Raw genomic sequence first — 19,529 nt, forward strand, 5'->3', positions numbered from 1 at the left:
GTGGTCCCATCAGTACAGGGTGGGCCTTTCTATTAAACATTTCAGAGGACGGTAAAGAAACGTATGAAACAAAGACAACCAGGTGGCCCTTCAAGACCGGCCCTGACCCTGAGCCCTCTGCTTGTGCACATGCTCACGGAACCACGTGACCAGACACACACCACGGACACCCACGGTCTCTGTTCGCTGACATCTGCGCAGTATGAACAAACTGGTGTTTCTACTAAAAGAATGATTCGATAACTGACAAAATGACTGCAGAGAAGAACTGGGAATCCTGATGCTGGGCGGCAGTAAACAAGTGAAAGAGCATCTACCCTAGAACAACTGCTGGTGGCCAGGGCTGAAGCGAGCCTTTTGGGAGCACCTGCATCCCACTCAGCCTCTGCTCAGGGCAGCACACGTTCCTGCAGGAAAAGGGGAACCCCCGAGTAGGTAGGGCTGCTTTGGCATCTGGTTGGGACAGAGTTAGGAGAAACAGTGCAGACAAGTGAGGGAACGCCCCAAGTCTGGGGCAGCCTGCCCTCTTCTGGTTACACTTTCTCACCCCTTTCTGGGAGCGTTCATCCAATGAAGTGGGAGGTTTGAGAGAAGAGGCCAATGCACTAGGCTATGGCAGCCCCAGGCAGCCAGCTGAGGACCCTCTGCGCCCACAGCACGAGGCGGGTATGGGTGGGCTCAGCAAAACAAGGCTCTGCGGTGACCCGATTTTCCCGAGTCAGGTTCCAAAAGAGCAAAGCGGCCCACGTGGTACGTCATTTGCTGGACCCTGCCTCAGCTGAGTGGGCTCTTGCTGGAAGTGAGGAAGGGCTGGGTGGCCAGAGGCAGAGAATGAAGTCAGGGACCATGACAGGGGAGAATCGGGGCTCATTAAAACTTTTGCTTTATGAGGGCCTTCAAGTGTTTGCAGCATCCAGGCGGTCACGCTGTGCTTCACAACAACCCAAACACATAAGGCTCTGGGAGCAGGGGAGAGTCCAGATGCCTCCTCTGAAACTGGCTTGTAAGACCTGGGGCCCTGGGCTGGAACAGAATTTGTTTTGTGAAGGACTGGCTTTCTGAGAGAAGATTAAGTATGGTCAGAATTCACACCGTCTTGGGGCTGATCTCTTTAAATTACTTCCCAAAGTGTGAAGGAAGTTCATAATTATTAATGGACACTCTTAAAATAGTGGCGACTTCTTCTACCCAGCTTGTGGTGGCTAAACCTTCGGGTGGTTACACCACAGAAACCACAGTGAAATCCCTGGCCAGCAAAACCCAGTCTGACCAAATACTGCCAGACGACTCGACTTGTGCCTCGTGCTCCAAAACAACAGGTCAGATCCAGGACAGCAGTGGGAGGCGGCAGTGAGAAACATGAGGAGGGAGGGGGATGTGAGACAGACAGGCAAGATACACAGTGTCTTATGTTCTAGACACACAGTGGACGGCTGATTCACACAAAGACCTCAAGAGCTCTATCATTTACCGAGTGCTCGCTGGGTTCCTTAGATGTTCTATCAGGTAGAGAATTCTAAAGGTTGTGCCTAACGCAGAACTCATTTAAAGTCTAAATTACCTTTGAAAATTGTAAGGGTAATTTGTGAGGTTCTATCCTCAGATTGTCCATAGAGGATAGAACCCAGTTTTGTGAATATAAATTATGAGGTATTGTTACATATACATTACATATAAATGTAAGAGGTAAATAGTAACATGCAGGATACAATCAAGGAAGTATGCAACATAGAACTCTGTGGATTTGATATGCAATTTAAATAATTTCTTGCTCACTATTTTATTTGGCCAATCTCATGTTGTTCTAACTACAAATGCTAAATATATGACGTGGCTCCAACGTGCCTGCTACTTAAATAAAGCATTTCTAATCCTCCCAACAAGGCTGAGATACCCGGTCAGTTTTATAAAGGGGAACATGATGTTCAGAGCAGTTAAGTGATTTTTCCAAGGTCACACAGCAGTTAAGAGTCTGGGCCAACATCCAGGCCGACATCTACCTGGCCATGGCTCCATTTTCCTTTTCTAACTAAGAGCTGCACATGACCTGGTTCCTGCACATCTCCCTGTCTCTGCTACAGACCTGAGTGCAGAGGGCTTGGGACAAGTGGCAGCAGACACGCATCAATGGAGGCATAGAGAAATATTTCCAAGCAATAACCTGCATAGGTTACTAGAAAATTGTCCCAGGGTTTATTCCACTGTGTGCACATGTTATGCAAAAACTCATGGCTATTTCCAATCCTTGCTGCTGATTCCAAATCCTTGACTTTAGTCCTTGGAAAACTCTCTTTGACTCATAAGAGCCTTGCACAAGAGGCAGACATGTATAGTGTGCAAGGGCTGAGATCACTAATGGCAGATAAGAGGAGTGAGTCTCCCAGCTCTCAGCCCCAGCCAGCGTCCCTATCTGTTAGTATGCTGGCTGCAGAGTGGGCAGCTGGGGAAGGGAGCAGAGATAGCAAGGAGACCTCGGACAGGGCGAGGCTTGGCTGGCTTCCCCCGGCTTCCCCATTCCGAGGGTGGGTAGGGCCTACATTCACTCTTTGACAGGCAGTTGTCTTCCCTGAAGCAGGCCCTGGGGACCTCCAGGTGGGAAGATCCATTCTGTACCACCCCCACGGTGATCACAGTGCAGAGGGTGGCCAGAGCCTGGCACCTCTAATACTAGGACAGAAAAGACACGTCATGCATTTGACCTGTACCTTTACTTGCATGGCCTGTGTGGAAAGACAAGAGAAAAGAAACAAGGAGAAGTCAGTCAGTGAAAGCAGGGGTCCAAGACACAAGGCACCACATGTTAGTCACAGCTCTTTCACCCCCATTCCTCTGCCAACACAATAGAAAACCAACGGCTCTGGAAGCCGGTTGAGCACAGCATGAAGAGCGGGTGGGAGGTTAGGATGGAGGTTAATTGGATCAAAAGGACTTACACCCAGACCAAGCAGTGCATCCCTGGGGCAAGGTCATCAGAGACCAGCCTTCCAGAGTGTGTGACCCTCAGACCCTGGTGGTCTTCAGATCTGGCCACCCAAGTGAACTCTTAGATCTCATGCCTTTCCCCCCCTCCCACCTCCCTCCTGGCACCTGGGTGGGATGCAGACAATCTGTCATGTAACCAAAGACCCCAATTTTCTTTTTTCCTTCCACCCACCACATTATCACCTCCAGAAGATCTGTGGTTACAAAAAGAGTAGGGAGAACTGAACTAAGGGGCCATGTGTGTGCTTCCCCTAAAAAAAGTTTCTAAAAAATGTACTCTAGGAATATCCAAGGTGGTTCAGGATCACCCCAGAGCCCAAAGGATGAGGAATCTCCCTTCTGTGCTGTGACCTTTAAATATACCTTAGGTCAAAGGCTCCTACACGCTATAGGTTCTAATTTTATTCTTTTCTTCACATATTGCTAGGATTAGTTAACTCAATGCATTTCCCTAATGCTGGAAATGCTTTTATTTATGTGTGTATGTAAATATGTATTTATCTATCGATCTATTTATGCATCTTTTAAATGTTAGCTGAAACTTTTTATTTCCAAAACAGAAATCTAGAAATTCCTATACCTTCAAAATCATTTCATTTCCCCACACCTTATCACCAATAGTTTATGACCAAATAGACAATTTATGTGTGAACTTTAAAAAACAGAGACTCTTAAGGGAAAAGGAGTTGGAGGAGGACACAGCACACGGTAGGTGGTGTGCTGTGTTGAGACAGCACACGGGGAGGCTTCGGAACAAGGGCAGAGCTGTGCCATCTGAAGTGCTCATCCCCACTGAGAGGGTAAGGGAAGTAGAGACCAGTCAACCCAACATTAGATGGTAGAGGGAAAGGTGAATGTCCAGAAGCCAGTCTGAGAATGAGAGAGCAAGAGGGAGAAGGAGAGTGAGACAGAGAGAAAGAGAGAGAGAGAGGCATCAAAGGAGGAGGGAGGGCAGTAAGAGAACAGGGAAGGGTAGAGGAGGGAATGGTAGAGAGAAGGGGGGAGGGGATGGGAGACAGAGAGACGAAGTGAATGGGGGAGGGGGAGGGGGAAAGACAGGGAGAAGAAGAGAGAGAGGGAACAGGAAGGGGGAGAGAGAAGAGACGGGGGAGGGGGGCAGAGGGAGAGAGAGCACTTGAACTACACAAGTGCAAGAGCAAAGGGAATACAAATGAAAGTGAAAAAAGGTGGGGGGGGGGTGGAGGGAATGAGAGAGAGGAGAGTGAGCAGCTAGGCGGATGGGAAGAAGAAGCAAACAAAGTCACACACGTCATTCTGAACACCCTGGACAAGCATAAAGGTGTCTTCTCAACTCCTCCCTGCCCTTTTCCAATACACTGAAATCACGCTCATGGGGTGGGGCGGCTTTACACGAGGCACTCTAACATGTGCTGCATCACAACTCTTTTACTGTTTATAATCTTGGTCAAGGAACTGGCATTTCTTGGGCTAAACACATTCTAACTTACCATTCCCCTCTGAGGAAGCTGCTGCCATTTTTCCAGAAAACAAAACGAGTTTAAAAACAAAACAAAAAACACCGTGCTCAGCTTAGTTATGTATTGCTGAACATGTATTTGCAAACTGGTGTTATACAAACAAAATACAATACAATGAGCTCTCCACAAAATGTGCTTTAGCTGCTGGAAAGAAGGACACATCTTTGAACTGACCTTCAATTAATCAAGTAAGAACAGTGTGGCCCACTGTTTATTTTTTCCACTTCCTTTCCATCTGCAATGGCATGTGCAGTGTGTGTGGGCGTGCAGCATTCCAGCACACATATCTCTGCCATATGCACGGAGGCCAACTTCATTTATACAACACCAGAATTCAATTATGAGTGCAGATAAAAGCAAGCACAGGTGACCATGCAGATCAGGTAGCAGAGAGAACATGTAATTTCAGGGAGGCAAAGGCAATGGGGATTCAGCTGATAATAAAGAGAATACCCCCTCCCCATCCTCGCAATATGTAGTTCTACATCCAAAAAATACCAGAAATGGCTATGAGTTGCTGTTTATTGGAGGTATGATATCTCTCTGTCTGAAATAATGTGCTGCATTTATGTAACATTATTCAATTCTAGAGATGCATTTAAAACTGACTTTCCAACAGGGCCTACTAGTAGAGCTCGGAGAAGTCAGGCAGTAAGCTCAAGCCCATTCTACAGATTGGTAAACTGGGGCCCCGAGAAGGTAAGTGAACGATGCAAGGCCATACCTATACCGAGCAGCTGGGCCAAGAGTGGGACTTCGCTTCCTTTCAGGCTCTAGTCCTGTTTGCTACTACACTTTGTGCCTCAACTGAGGCCACAGGAACAATATGAATATCTGTTACCCTGAGAAGCACAGCAAATATTATTTAACATCTAGGGAGTGTCCTTACATCCACTACACTGTAACTTTGACCCTCTCCAACACATCTCAGAAAAAACTGGCATACAATGTCAATGGAAATGAAATGAAAGCATCTGCTCCTATGGACTAACCTTACCAGCAGGAAAGATGCACAGGTTCTGAATACGCTCATCCTCTGACAAGACTAACATACCCCTTTCCTCGTTCAGTGATGTGAATGAACAATGTCAGGTTAGTTTGTTAGCAGGTTAGTTTTGAAACATCATTCTTTGTCACCTCTTCTCTTTCCAAGTATAAACCCAAGGACCCTGAGTAGCCATTCATCACCAGAGGGCTGAGATTATCTTTGCCATTTCTGCTCATCGGGGATCCAAATCCTTGTACCAGAATCATTTTCTTTGCTTTTTTTGCCATCCGCTGACAATAACAATGGATGCTAGCTGGTTCAGTCAAAAGCCAAAAGATCTACCCCAAGTTGAAGGTAGCAAGGAATCTGTCTGGGATTCAGTGACTTTCGGTAGGTGGACAGGGTCAAACGAGACACTGTAATGGCTGTAAGAAGACCCTTCAGAGGGAACTTAGGGATAGATATCCAGGGATCAGGAGTCTGAAAATATCCTTCCTCCTGTACCTCACATGAGCTGCTGTGTATGCCAAAAGTCAAATGCAAAATAAACTTTGGAAAATCAAATAAAAATTATCCAGAGCACAAAAGGATGCACCTTAAGTAAGCTTCCTTTGCAGCAAAGATTCCTCTTGAATGTGAATATATATACACCTAATCTCTCTACATTGTATGTGCACAGATCTATTTATCAAACTTTACCAAACAGCGCATACCAGATTCTAAACTCTAAGAATCAAATTTTGGATGCTGGAAGAAGTGTTAATGTCAACATAGCTTAAAGATGGAAGGGATGGAAAGTTCAGAGTGATTGCAGCTGACCAGAGCTAGGCACGCTTGGTGAAGTTTTGGGTGTTGAAGTTTTCACTTTTGGTGGCCCCTGGTCTGCAGCTCTGCATACAAAGGTCTTCTATCCCAAATGGTTATTTGGAAGGTTGCCCCAAGAGCTTTGCTACAAACCCGCGACTGTCATCTTTCCAGAACTGGTTCTCACTTCTGAGGGGTTCCCGTGCACACTCCACCTTCCTGGTCCTCAGAGGCAGCACTGTACCAGCAGTGAGAGAGATGCACATCTCAGGTGTCACATGTCTCTTATACGTGACAGTACAGTCAACCCTCACCCAGGCACGCTTCTCAGGGGAAGAGAGTCCAGGTAAGCCATGACAGCCGGGAACGAAACAGCACATTTAAGTAAGCCTTGTTTTTGTGTGTACACCTAAAGGAGTGCATCTGAGAATTCTCTCCAATAAAGACAGCAAAACCTCACTGTGCAGAGCTGACTCAGGGGGAACCCGGAGGCCGGCTGCCCCTCCTGTATTCAATACTGCGACACCCTCCCTGTAGGTGACTCTGTTTTCAGACAGATCTTTGGAACGCCCTCTTTCAAACATTTCCCTGCAGGGGGATGGACAAATGTTTGGGTTTCTGAATGCAACTCACGTGGAAAATAAACAGAAGGCATTAAGAGGTCAGCACAGCTGAAATAAAGCAGCTACTAGATGTTCAAGATAGGAAGAAAACAAGTGCACTGTAAGAATATGTGTCTACGAAATCTTCAAAACAAGGCAATGTCCTCACAGCTAATTAAAAGGTGGCTCTAGGCACATGTATTTTTGTAGCTTTTCTACACAGCAAGTAGTTCTACTTTAAAACGAGTAACAGCAGCTTTTGTTTCGGAGACCTCTCGAAGGCCTTAGGCAAGTCTTGAAACTTAAACTTTTTGATGCACAAAGCAACTACTTATTCATAAAATGTGATGACCATGCTTATTTGAGAGCAGTTTCTTCTGGCTCATTCTCAAAGAAAGAACAGTGGACCTGTTGGTTTCTGTTGTTTGACCTAAACGCAGTAGGAGCTAATCCCTTCATACACCCAAGACATGTAGCTTAGGTCAAGGTTGGAGAGTCTTTGGAGTTGATTTCTATGGACTTACTTTTGACATCTTGCTTTTGCTGTCTCCAGTTAAAAATGCCAAATTATTAATTTCGTTCTGAATCACAAAATTTTGCTCTTCCCTCTTGAAGTTCTAAGTGGGGGGAAATAAAAAAGCAAACGTTACAAGAAAGTTGAGGTGTACCTTTCACCACCAACGCTAAATCCAGGGCCCCCACGTGTGCTTACGTGAGATTTACACCACAGGATGAAGACCTCTGCCACCATGCGGAAGAGCTGGTCAGAGTCAGCATCGGGGCTTTTGAGCCAGTTAGATCTGAGGTGAAAGATAAGTGAATATGCATGTGGAATTCAGCAATGATTGAAAGAGTCACACTCTAAAAATTATACCGACACCAGATGCACACATTTATCCGGATAAAATTGCATTCCCATAGAAGGCAATCTTCAGAGAGACTAAATATCAATATATTCCTTGCATGCTTAGATATAGGCGTGCAATTGTTGTAGGTATTTTTGAAGACCTGCAATAATCATTTCCATGTTACCAAAGGATTCCAGGATTCTCTTAGCAAACAGATGTCAGAAATCAACATTTCAAAATGGTCAAAGGTAAGGTTTTGTTTTCCTTTAAACTGAAGAGGTGATGAAGGTTACATTCTAAGTTTTGGGACAGGCCTCCTTTAATCCTCAAGTCTAGCGAGACTAGGAAAGTCTTGGTCAGTATGACATCTAATCTTGTCAAACCTCTGAAATTGTGAGCACTCTATAAACATTTCAGGCCTTGCCCGTTTTCCTTTCAAAGCCACTTTTATGAATGAAACCTGTAAGACAATAAATTTTTTTAACTGTTATATAAAGTGTATAGGCAGAGACCAAACACCTCCTATGCCCTTTGAAATGGTTTGCAAATTCCCTACAAATAGGCATTACTCATTAAAAAAAAAAATACTAGGCTAGGTTAAGAAATTTCACAGTGGCGGCAAGAAGGCTCAATTGCAGTAGAATTCAGTCATTTCCTAAAAGTTATCTTGCCCCTATCTTGTGCATTTGAATTATATTTTGAAATGGCTGGGTGAGTAAATATCTGCATAAAGTAACACATTAGAAATTAAATTGTCTATCGTCTTTCTTAAAGAAAACTTTGGGGCTGTCATGAATGGTCTAAAAAACCTAATGTCCCTTGGTTGTATGCATGGTAATAGCTATCAAAAAGCCAGTTCCCTAAGCCCTGGGACATCAGACTGAATTGCTCTGAGCAGCCTGTACCGTCTGCCCATTCACGGAAGGCACCAGGCTAAGGAAGAAAGGTGAAGACTCATGAGGCCAAGACCACCTCTGGATTCCTCTCTCATCTCCTCAATTCCTTCCCGCCCTGAGTTCCAGCCTCATGGACATTTTTGTCTAATCCTCCTTGTTTTCTACCTCAACTAGCCTCTCCTTTATAGGCAGACACTACAGGTGGTCTGCCCAACACTCATTCTCCTCTTCTTCCTTAGGCACAAACCCCCATTTTACTCCGGATGGCACTGTGCCCTGCTGAAGGTCACATTACCCAGCCCCCCGCCCCCCACCCCCGCCCCCGAGGGACAGCCGTGGAGCTAAGTTCTGATCAATGAGATGGAAGAGGAAGCTGTTGGATTGAGCCTTCTGGAAAACTCTCTAAAAAGGATCAGATAGCTGAAGGTGCCCTTTTGCCTTTCTACTTCCTCTCTGGAATGAAAACACGACAGCTCAAACTCTAACTGGCATGTTGCACCTGAAGTAACTTTGAACATGGACACCAATGTTGAGGACAGAAAGACAGAGTGGTGAGAGTTTCTAACGAAGAGCAGCGATACTGGCCATGGACTGGCTCTCTCTGGACTTCCTTCACGTGTGAGATTTAACTTCTAATTTAAGCCACTCTGTAAGGTATCCGTCACTAGAAGCCAAATGCAATCCAAACTCGAGGCTTGAGACTGGTAATGCTTTTTGATTTCTTTCATATTGATTTTTCAGGAGCGCTTTTTCAGGGTCAAGTGTCAGGTTTTATCAGAGCCGCCAGCTGTTCCTTCTGCAGCGTTTTGGTTTAAATGTGCTTTATAGGCTTGTACTGTGCCTTGAGTGGGAAGAGGCAAGGGGTCACATCCTATCCCGCCCAGGAAAAGCACAGCCACCGCCAGTGTGAGTCGCAGGAACACTGAAAACAAAATCTCAGGTAAACATTTGCTCACAGGAGAAAGAGGCTTTGCATACCTTTGCCTTCATATGGGAATGCAGTTTCAGCTGAATGAATTTTGTTTTCAACACCCTTCTTCCAAGAGGCAGATTTTTACTCTTTGTCTTTAGTGAGGTTCCTTCTTCAGGTTCAGAATGGTGGGTACACATGAACCCACCGTTAAGTGTTTTCCCCCAGGCACGTAAACTCTCTGCACCTCTCAAACCAGATTAAGTCAGTATTTGCAGGAGGACAGAAGAACCTGACCTTGCCTCTCCAACTTGCCCGTATATGTCCTACTCCCAAATGATGCAACCAGACTCTTCTCCTCCCTGCTCCCAGCCTTCCACAGAACTCAGACCTTTCTCAACATTCAGACATTTGATCCTTTTGGAGGTACTTAACCAACCTGTGGGTTTCTTATATCATCTGCTCTGCATGCTGCCAAAAGGCAGCTGGGAAATGCAAAGCTGTAGGTGGGGAAGACAGTTGGGTTTAGAGGCAAAACAGAAACAAAAGGCAGGAGAATAAAGGAGAGTTAGACTGCTATTGTCAAAATGACAACTTAACAGGTTTTTGAAGAAAGTAAAGCCAGTTATCAGGTTTTGAAAGAAAGTAAAGCCATGTTCCTATATTCACTGCCCAGTTGTCTGACTAAGAGGTAAGAGCTTATCTCTGCCTTGTTCCTGAGCCTCTTGTAGAGGATACAGCCCGAGGTGGTCACCACACAGGATTCACTTGGATTCCCTTCAACAGTCTGCGAGATGGGTTTTCACCCAAAATCGTACTATTTAAAGTTGGTCGTTTCTGTTCAGAGCGCGTCTGATTTCCAGAAAGGAGGCTGAGGCGCTGCTGCCTTGTGTAGAGAGGTTTGTTGAACCTATGCTGATGTATAATCTCCCGGCATGAGGACATGGAACCCTGATTCGCCCTGCTCGGACCACAGCACGCTGGGAGCTCTTGCTTATTCTGGGTCAGCTTCAGGTTCAACACTGACCCACAGAAGCTTCTCTTCAGAAGACTGTTTCAGCTGTCGAAGAGACTTGGAACACTGCTGTGACAGGGCTGAAGGAAGTCCAAAGGTTTAATATGACGAGAGAAAACAGGGGAGGACAGGACAAGATGGCTCTCTTCAGTGTTTAAAGAGCTGCCACAAGAGAGATTGGAGTAGTTTTGCATGGCTCTAGAGAGCAAAATCAGAGTTGACAGGAGATACAGATCTGAACTCAAAAACGGTTCAGAGTGGGGGGAAGGGGAATTGGATGAAGGTGGTTAAAGGTATAAACTTCCAGTTATAAGATAAGTAAGTCCTAGGGGGTGTAAGGTGCAACATGATTAATCTAATCAACGCTGTATGTTATACATGAAAGTTAAGAGCGTAAATCCCAAGAGTCCTCATCACAAGGAAAAAATACTTTTTCGTGTCTTATATTTTGTATCTGTGTGAGGTGATGGATGTTCGCTAAACTTATTCTAAGCATTTCATGATGTATATAAGTCGAATCGTTCTGTTGTATACCTTACCCTTACAGAGGGCTGTGTGTCAATTATATCTCAATAAAACTGGAAGAAAAAAAATGAACGAGAAAGAGTCGAACCAAAATGGCTTTAACCGTCCGAAACGAGAATGGGAAGGCACGCACAGTATGGCTGCACCTGTCATCCATAACCGTGGTGGACAATCAGGCAGGAAATGCACCGCTAGGAAAAGGGAAGGGGATATTGATTCACCCAGTTAGAGGTAAGATGAGCTGGCCTCTATTATTCCTGCCAACTCCACAATCCCGTGCTTCCAAGCCAGCCAATTCTTTTGGGTGAAGAAAGAACTTGAAGGAGGTAAAGGCACACACACAGGAAGGAAGTATTTCTAAGTGAGGCTCAGATGGCCATAATGCTCCCTGGTGTTCAGGGAAGAAAGGGTTGAAAAGTGGGGATGAATGAATTAGTGATGATCTCAAAGACTCTCTGACATTGCCATTTTTAGCAACTGTCAAACAATGTGTAAGTGAAACACACTCTATCTTGCATCTTGATTGTCAATAGTGACAAATGCAGTTAAAGAGCTATTCCAGGGGCAACCTTACTCTACTTTCATTGCTGTTTTCACCTCAAACTCTGACAAATTCCTTCGCTAACCTGCTAACATAATTATGTTATCAGAAATGACTAAAATGATGACCCTGAAAGCAGGATTTCTTTTGAGACAGTGAGTAAAATTCCCCACAGATAGGTAAGGAATTTCATACACACACACACACACACACACACACACACACACACACTTATATATAGTGTGTGTAAGATGTTTATTTTGTAAAGCTAAATATAAGTAATCTTAAGTAAATATTTTAAACAGTAAGTACAATTTACCTTATGAAATAAATGCTAAAATGGGCATATCCAGACGTATTCCTTGCCCATGACAGAATGGCATAACACTCAAAAGGTCAGCAACGTTCCCCCCAATATCCCTAGGTCTTTTCAGTAACTACAATGGAGTATTTGAAAATTAAACCTTCCCAAACTTACAGTTTAGGCCTCTAAACTTTAAGAGGGTGTGGTATAAGAAAGACACCTATTTGGTCTTTGCCTTCCACTGGGACCTACAGTCCTTTGTTCCTTTGCCTGTTCATGAACATTAGGCTCCTATGCCTTCATTTCCCCCTCATCCAGCTTAAATCCCATGGCCAATCTTTAGAATTACCCTATAATATGCACCCTCAACTCCCTAACCCATTTTTCTTTGTCACACTCATTTTGCAAAGCCCCAACCCTGGTTAAATCCAACTCTCTTCCCAGTCTGGGCCTGTACCTGGCAGCCAAACTGGCTGGAGAAAAACACGACTTGCCAATGGGTCCCACTTTCAATTCACGAGCGCAGATCTCCAGTGGGGCCCTGCATGCTGCCCGGCGATCCCACCCACTTCCCTGGTCCACCTGCTCTCCCACTCTCCCTGGGCGCTGCCTCCTTCCTCCTCAAACCTCCAAGCACCTTCTCTATCTTAAAAACTCTCCTCTTGAGCCTACTTCTTCCCCCAGCTAGCAGCCCGTTTCTCTGTTCCCCTTTATAGTAAAACTCCTTGAATAAGTTGTCTGTACTGCTATCTCCAAGTTCTTTTCTCCCATTCTCTTCCAACCTACTCCAAAGAGGTCCTCATCTCCATCGCTCCATTGAAGCTGCTCTTGTCAAGGTCACCAATAACCTTCATTCATCATTCTTTCTTCCTGGAAATTCCTTGTGAAGTTGGCATCCAGGACACAACATTCTGTTGGTTTCCTCCTATCTCACTGGTGGCTCCCTCTCAGTTTCTCTCACGGGTTCCTTCTCTTCTGCCTGACCTGAGCACATGGGCTCAGTCCTTAGAACTCAACTCTCTCCCTCTCAAGCCTTGACTTATCTCATCCAGTCTCATGTCGCTCAAAGACCACATATCAACGTATGGAAGACTCTCAAACTCTCATGTCTACACCAGACCTCCCTCCTGAACTCTGGACTCATACATTCAACCGCCCACTCAACATTTTCATTTTTGTATTGAAGAGGAAACTCAAATTTAACACGACTGAAAGTGATATCCTGATCTTGCCCTAAAAAAACTTCTGTATCCACAATCCTCCCCAACTCAACTGCTGGGAACTCCATCCTTCCATTTGCCCAGAATCATCTTTGACTCCCCTCTTTTCTCTTATTCCCAATCTGCAGTCCCAAGGGCTCTACCTTTAACACAGGCCCAGAATCTGACATCTTCTGTCAACCTTCATTGCTACCAGCCTGGTCCCAGCCACCACCAACTCTTTGTTTTTTTCTTTTTAATTATGGTAAGATATACGTAACATAAAATTACTCATTAGCAACATTTAGTACAACCATCACTCCTAGTTTCAGAACATTTTCAGGACTCTGAAAGGAAACCCCAGCCCCATCCTCTGCCCCAGTCCTGGCACCACTAGTCTGCTCTGCACCCTCAGCTCTTGACTGGGTCACCGTGAGCCTCTCAGCCGGTCTGCTCACTTCCTTATTTGCCCTGATCCCTCACCACAGCGGTCAAAGACTGAGTCAGATCACATCACAGCTTATCTTCAAACCTGCACCAAATGCTCATCTCGCTCGGCCCCGTGGAGAGAAGATGGCTTCTCGGACGCCTCCTCCTGCTTTCCTGGCCCCTCACTCTTCTCCAGCTGTACTGGCCTCCTCGTGATGCCCTGAACATCCCAACGCACACCCCTTCCTCGGGGCTTGCACCAGATGTTTCCTTTTCCTGGGAACATAACCCTTCCCCAGACCTGCACGGTTCCCGACCTCATCTCCTTCGGGTCAGTGTTCAAATGTCGCTTTCTCAGTTAACATTCTTTTAAAACTGCCACCCTGGCACTCTTAATTCCCTTTACTTTGCTTGTATAATTTACTTAGATAAGTAAATTATAAGTAAAGTGTATAAGTAGATCTATAAGTGTATAAGTAAGTATATTGTAAACATGCAAGTATTTGTTTTGCTTATTGTCTGCTAGCCCCACTCTCCTGCCGGAATGAAAGCTCCCTGGGCCAACATCTCTTTCTGTTTTGTTCTCTCTTGTCCCCTAATGCCTACAACAGTGCCTGACACCCAGTCGGTAATGTCTGTTGAATGAATGTGTGACAGAGCAGCAGAGGGGCAGAAGTGGGTCGCTGCTGCCCTTATTCGACTAACTCCCTCTTCCCTGTGGTGGCCTGTGAAGACGGAAGGGGTGGCCATGCCACTGATCATGTAGAATCACTGGCCAAGGAGAGCGTTGCCCAGAGGTCCCACACTGGGGATTCTGTGGGGGAGGGGCACTGGTGGTGGCAGCTGTGACCTCCCTCTCTCACCTGTAACAAAACCCAATACCGTCTCTCCATCCTGGGGACTTGCCTAGGCCTCCTCCGTACCTGTTGTTGTCCACGTAGCGGATCAGCATGGGGTAGAAGGCATACAGGTCTCTGCAGAGGACGGCAAACTCATCCAGAATGAGGAGCTCTGCCTCCTGGGCGTCCCCTTTGCTGTCGGCTTTCAGCTGTTCCTCTTCCTGCACGGTCTTCACAGCCTTCTTCTTCAGCTTCTCCAGAGTTGGGATGAAGTGGCTTCTTAGCAGGTCCGCCCTGGCTTTGCCGATGATTGGCTGGGCATACACTGTGTTTGCAAACAAAGGGCCTCCCCCTCATTTTGCATGTTATGACAATCGATGAAAGGAAAGAAGGGATACTCAAAGGTGAGGCTGCGAAAAGCCGTCAACTCAGGATAGCACTTGCCCTTCCATCTCGTGAAGCCTCAGTTGCTGGGGGTGGGGGTGGAGCTACAGGAGAAGGTCGCTATTCCTGTTCTGCTTCTCTAGGCCATGGGGAAACCTTGCCACCCTTTAACGTTTCACGTATGCTGCTTGCTATACCTCTGAGCTCTTCATGACAGGCTGTCTGGTTTCATTTTAGAGTACATTCATGTTGGTTTTGGCTCACTAGCGAGATTATGAACCTTTTATTCATAATAACCAACACGGTGCTGAGTCAAGAGTAGCCACTCAATACTACGTTTTCTGGTTTATAGAAAAATCTCTTGTTAAAAATATACGGACCCAACCACAGTTCTCAGCCCCCAGGACTTGAGAACTGCCAACCTACTGCCTGGGGACTCCTCTGGGCCCTGAGAAAAGCAGAGAAACTTCTATCATCTATAATAAACTGAGAGGCAGACTGGGGTGGCCACTAGAAGTCGATGAGCAGAAACAAGCAATCAGTGGGACCTGGGACTATGGTTCCAGCCTTCTTGAAGAGAAAGATAAAACTTACATGTCTCATCGAGTTTCTTAAATGGAATATCCTATGGGTCTAATCCATAATAAAGATGAGAATCAGAGTAATTATTTAAAGATAAGTGAAATAAAATTCTCAAGAGTCATGAACCATTCACGAAGTGCACTGATTGCGTATTTTGTGTATTTCAAAGGTTCTTTCACGTAGGGCGTTTCGACTAGAAACAGCCTATAATCCAGCACTTTTTCTTTTTAATCTCACTTTACCTTATTTTTTGCTTTCATAAATACGGCTGTTTTAGAAAGAGAAGGCGAAAACAGTTCTCTGCTGAGAAGCATTAACCAACAGGTGGAAACTCCACGTTTCACACTCCAGCCTTCACCGGGCTGCATTTCTGCCCTGGATCTGCAATCGGAACGGCTGTTCTAGATATGGCTGGTTTGAGGTTGCTATTTAAAATGGACTCTGTTCAGGCACCAGGAATGAAGCAGCCTAACTGAATGAGATATGGGTTCACCTGTGAAATAACAGGTCACGTTCAGTTCCCATCAGGGTGCTGTGACATCTTTCCACTGCACCTCTGGGGAAGCTAAGGGAGTCCATCCTTCCATTACCTTCCTTCCCTTAATCCAGATTTAGAAATTAGAGCTCCTCAACAAATTGCCTTAGGGTTAACAATATTCCTGGGCTACTAGGTAAGAAAGGAATGCCAACTTTATCTACTCATATGTTCCCAGAGGTCTATACTGTCTAGGAGCCATCAGTACCCGAAGTATTTATAATTTGAAGTTCATTTCAGAGACAGGAAGGTGGTAGAAGTTTTCTTCCTTGGAATATCTACTCATTTCTACTCATGTCCAGGAAGCTAATAGCTACCACTGATCCCACCGCTGTGTTGTATGGTTAGGAGATTGCAGGGGTGAAACAGCTATGGTCCATCAAAACCGCAGGTCCATCAAAGGCAATGACTTTGCTTTAGCTTCTGTCTTCTCAGCTCTACTCTGACAGAGGACACTAAAATACTCATGGTTTCCTGACTGTGGAAAGTGTGGTTACTAATTTTCCAAGGCTCTCCTCTTTTGGAGTTGTTTCAGGAGCAGAAAATCAGCTAACAACATTCATTAAGAGCCTACTGCATGCAAGGAGGAATACAAGACAAGACGGAACTCCTAGTGAGGCTACTGTGAACCTAAGTTAGAGAGCATCTTAGGAAGCATAAAATGAAATACAAATGCTAGAAACTTACAGTACAGCCCAGATGGGAGTGAGTTTTGTACGTGTGGAAAACACGCAGGATCACTTACCGAGAAAATATGCACAATTATTACTGTAGGAGCAAATGGAATTCTTAAGTACCAAAAGCAAATAAGCAATGATCATGGGAGTTGGGTAGAGTTTATCAAGAAGGGCTTCCTGGAGATTCGAGGGACCTGGATTACTTGGGGAGTTAGGCAGGAGCATTTGCTCCAGGAAGCTCTACAGGGGAATAAGTCAATTCTTTTCACTGTTAAATAACTAAGTGCGGGGAGGGGGAATAGCTTAAAGATAGACTAAGAGAAGAAAAGAGAGTCCCGGCGTCTTGGTGCTGGGGCCGGGGAGGAAAGGCATGTGTGGTACCTGCAATGCGCTTCATCCAGGAGGCCTCATCGATGCCCAGGTTGTTGTTGATGATTTTCAGAATGTTGCCCAGGATGACACTGAGGTGTTCAGAGGTGACCTTGGTGCACCAGGGCCCTGTGCTGGGGGGCAGGTGCTCAGGCCCCCGCTCCCACCAGTAGGACAGGTAGTTGCAGAGCATGGGCAAGATCACCTCGATGACGTGGGGCATCTCCGTGTACCGGGCCCCTGACTCGGCCAGGTCGTTGATTTCCTTCATCAGGGCTTCCAGCTGGGGGATGTCAGGGCACATCTCCTCCACCGTGTCTGGCATCCCCAGAACTGACCGAGAGGGTACAGGAAGAATAAAGGGACAGTAATTCAAAAGCACAAATAGTGCGACCTTCTCTCTCTCTGTCCACCCCTCCTTTGGTCTTTAGACATAATTTTCCACCCCAGAGCCTCAAACAAGTCAGCTCCGGATACAGGGGAGCTTTTGCTCTCCTGCTGCCTTTGTAAAGACTGAAGCTTCCAGAGGCTGGGTTATCTTCTAGGTGTCATATTCAGGTTAGAACACTTAAACTGAATCTTAGAGGAGCATAACAGAGACATGGCCGAGGGACATTTCATAAGACTTCTCTGTGATACAGTCAGTCTCTTGCTTCTCCATCTTGGCCTCAGTGCATGCAGGAAAGGCAGGGCTAGGAGAAAAGCAACCCATCGGTGTTGAGTTGCCAATTTGTGGTTGGGTCACCTGGATCATGTCTGTACTGTTTCAAAAAGGAAAAAGAAACATCTTGCATCAGAGATTCTTTCAGCTGGACCAGAGACAACACCTTCCATCCAGTTGAAATCTCGGGGAAGAAAACTTTGCACATACATTGATTTCTGCATTTACAAAAGAAGTTATTGATGACCTGAAGGAACCTTTGCCAAGACCTCTTGTCATTCGCTTAAACCTTTTTGTTTCTGAAGGTTTATGTGCAAGGAATAGTGAGTCAGCCCTATCTCTTCCTCACGCTGAGTGACTGAGGCCACTTCACTGAACGAGGACAGACAGGATGAGATGATGACAGTGTTCAATGTTAAACGTTGTCAGATACAAGAATAGCAAAAAGAAGAAGCCAAGGGGATATGTGTCTTGTTCTTCTTAAGGCAAAAGACACTCTTTCCCTCCAAGACAGGAGGAGAGACCAGAAACATCCTGAGGTTCCTGACGGGTGAGACGAAAACAAGGGCTCTGAGTGGCAGGGCGGGGCATGGTTGAACAGAAGCACAAGCCGGAAGCTCTGCAGAGCGTCCATTTATGTCATAGCCCCCAGGGTCCACCTGGGCCTGGGAGGCAGCTCATTGCAGACTCCACCCACAGGCCAAACTTCTCACAGTGGGGCCGAAGCATCAGACACCAGGGGGGCTAGGGAGTCAGAGGAGCAACAGGAAAATGTGGTGCATTTTAGATCCACTAGTGGAGCCTATTAGATCCACTAGAAGATTTGAGGAAATTCTTTTTGATATTAGGAGTAAAGTGTAAAGTTCTCATGAATTTCAAAGGACAAAGCAGAAACTTCAAATAAAATGTGACGTTTAGTGAACTGGGTTGTGCCTGCAGGCCCTTTGCCACGGGGTTACTGCTGGTGTGAAGTCTCTCTCTTCTCTAGATTTTAAGTCCATAGGAATGGAAGTATTAATGAATAAGAGGCCACAGCAAATTCCTTGGCTTTTAGGAATATTGGCCAATTGAAGGGACTGTCTTGATTTCTGTCATAATTGTCCTGCCTGGAGCAGAGATCCAGAATAATCCTGGCTGCCTTGGAGACAATGAATCGGTAGCTGTTACAAGTGGTTCTAGGAGATGGTGTGCAGCTGCACAGTGATGGACGATTCGGAAGAGCCTCCCTGCTACGGAGCAGGCCCTGTGAGGTGCTAACACCCTTTCCCTAACTGTGATTTTCTGTTGCTATCGGTATGGCCTTTTGGCAGGTAGAAGGCTACAGATCTCTCTTCCTTGGAAGTTAGGAGTGAACCAGTGTCCTTTAAATCCAGACAATTCAAAAGGACTAGTAGCATGAAAGCCAAAGAACATCGAACTCCTATGATTTACAGCGTAAGGGAATTATACAGGTTAGACACCATCCACTGCCAATGCTGGTCATTTGCAGAGAACAAGTCCAGCCTGTACCTTGCTGCAGAGCAGCAAGAATCGGGGGTGACATCACCATGGGCGTCTGCGGAGACTCTCACGAACAAAATCGTTTGACACATACAGTGTCAGAATCAATAGGTACGAACAGTACAGTCAAACATTCTACCGTCAAGCTCTGCACACAGAACAATGCCAACTGCCACAGATGCAACTGAAGTTTACAACTGTTTGCTGTAAAATTATACGTGAGAAGGCTCGGGGCGTGTGTGTGTTTAAATGTCACACAGAGAATACATCATCATGGACACTTTTTTTTCCTACCTAAGAGAAACACAGAGCTGCTTGAGGTTGCTTCACTGGAGTCATTACAATGACCTTTAAAAGTTATTTATATGTAATTGGTCCTCGAGGGGAAGAAACATTTGTGATGTACGTGTTGTTTTGTTCTTCAAATGCCACATAATAAA

The 19,529-nt window shown here is 45.7% G+C and overlaps 1 protein-coding gene across 3 annotated transcripts in view; it reads right to left on the bottom strand.

Annotated features, from left to right (window-relative positions):
- Nucleotides 1-19,529, bottom strand: part of RYR3 (ryanodine receptor 3) — a 557,501-nt gene that overhangs the window by 50,797 nt on the left and 487,175 nt on the right. For 2 of the 3 annotated variants that reach the window (XM_082842048.1, XM_082842047.1), the window contains exons 66-70: nucleotides 16,941-17,261; nucleotides 14,466-14,706; nucleotides 7,588-7,675; nucleotides 7,400-7,492; nucleotides 2,706-2,720 (exon numbers count right to left, since the gene is read on the bottom strand). In XM_082842048.1, coding sequence (XP_082698174.1) covers nucleotides 2,706-2,720; nucleotides 7,400-7,492; nucleotides 7,588-7,675; nucleotides 14,466-14,706; nucleotides 16,941-17,261 — 758 coding nt within the window. The remainder of the gene's footprint in view (nucleotides 1-2,705; nucleotides 2,721-7,399; nucleotides 7,493-7,587; nucleotides 7,676-14,465; nucleotides 14,707-16,940; nucleotides 17,262-19,529) is intronic. The other variant, XM_082842046.1, reaches the window with a different exon arrangement.

Source organism: Leucopleurus acutus, assembly GCF_964270905.1.
Source record: "Leucopleurus acutus genome assembly, chromosome: 1".
In the NCBI taxonomy this organism is placed as follows: Eukaryota; Metazoa; Chordata; class Mammalia; order Artiodactyla; family Delphinidae; genus Leucopleurus; species Leucopleurus acutus.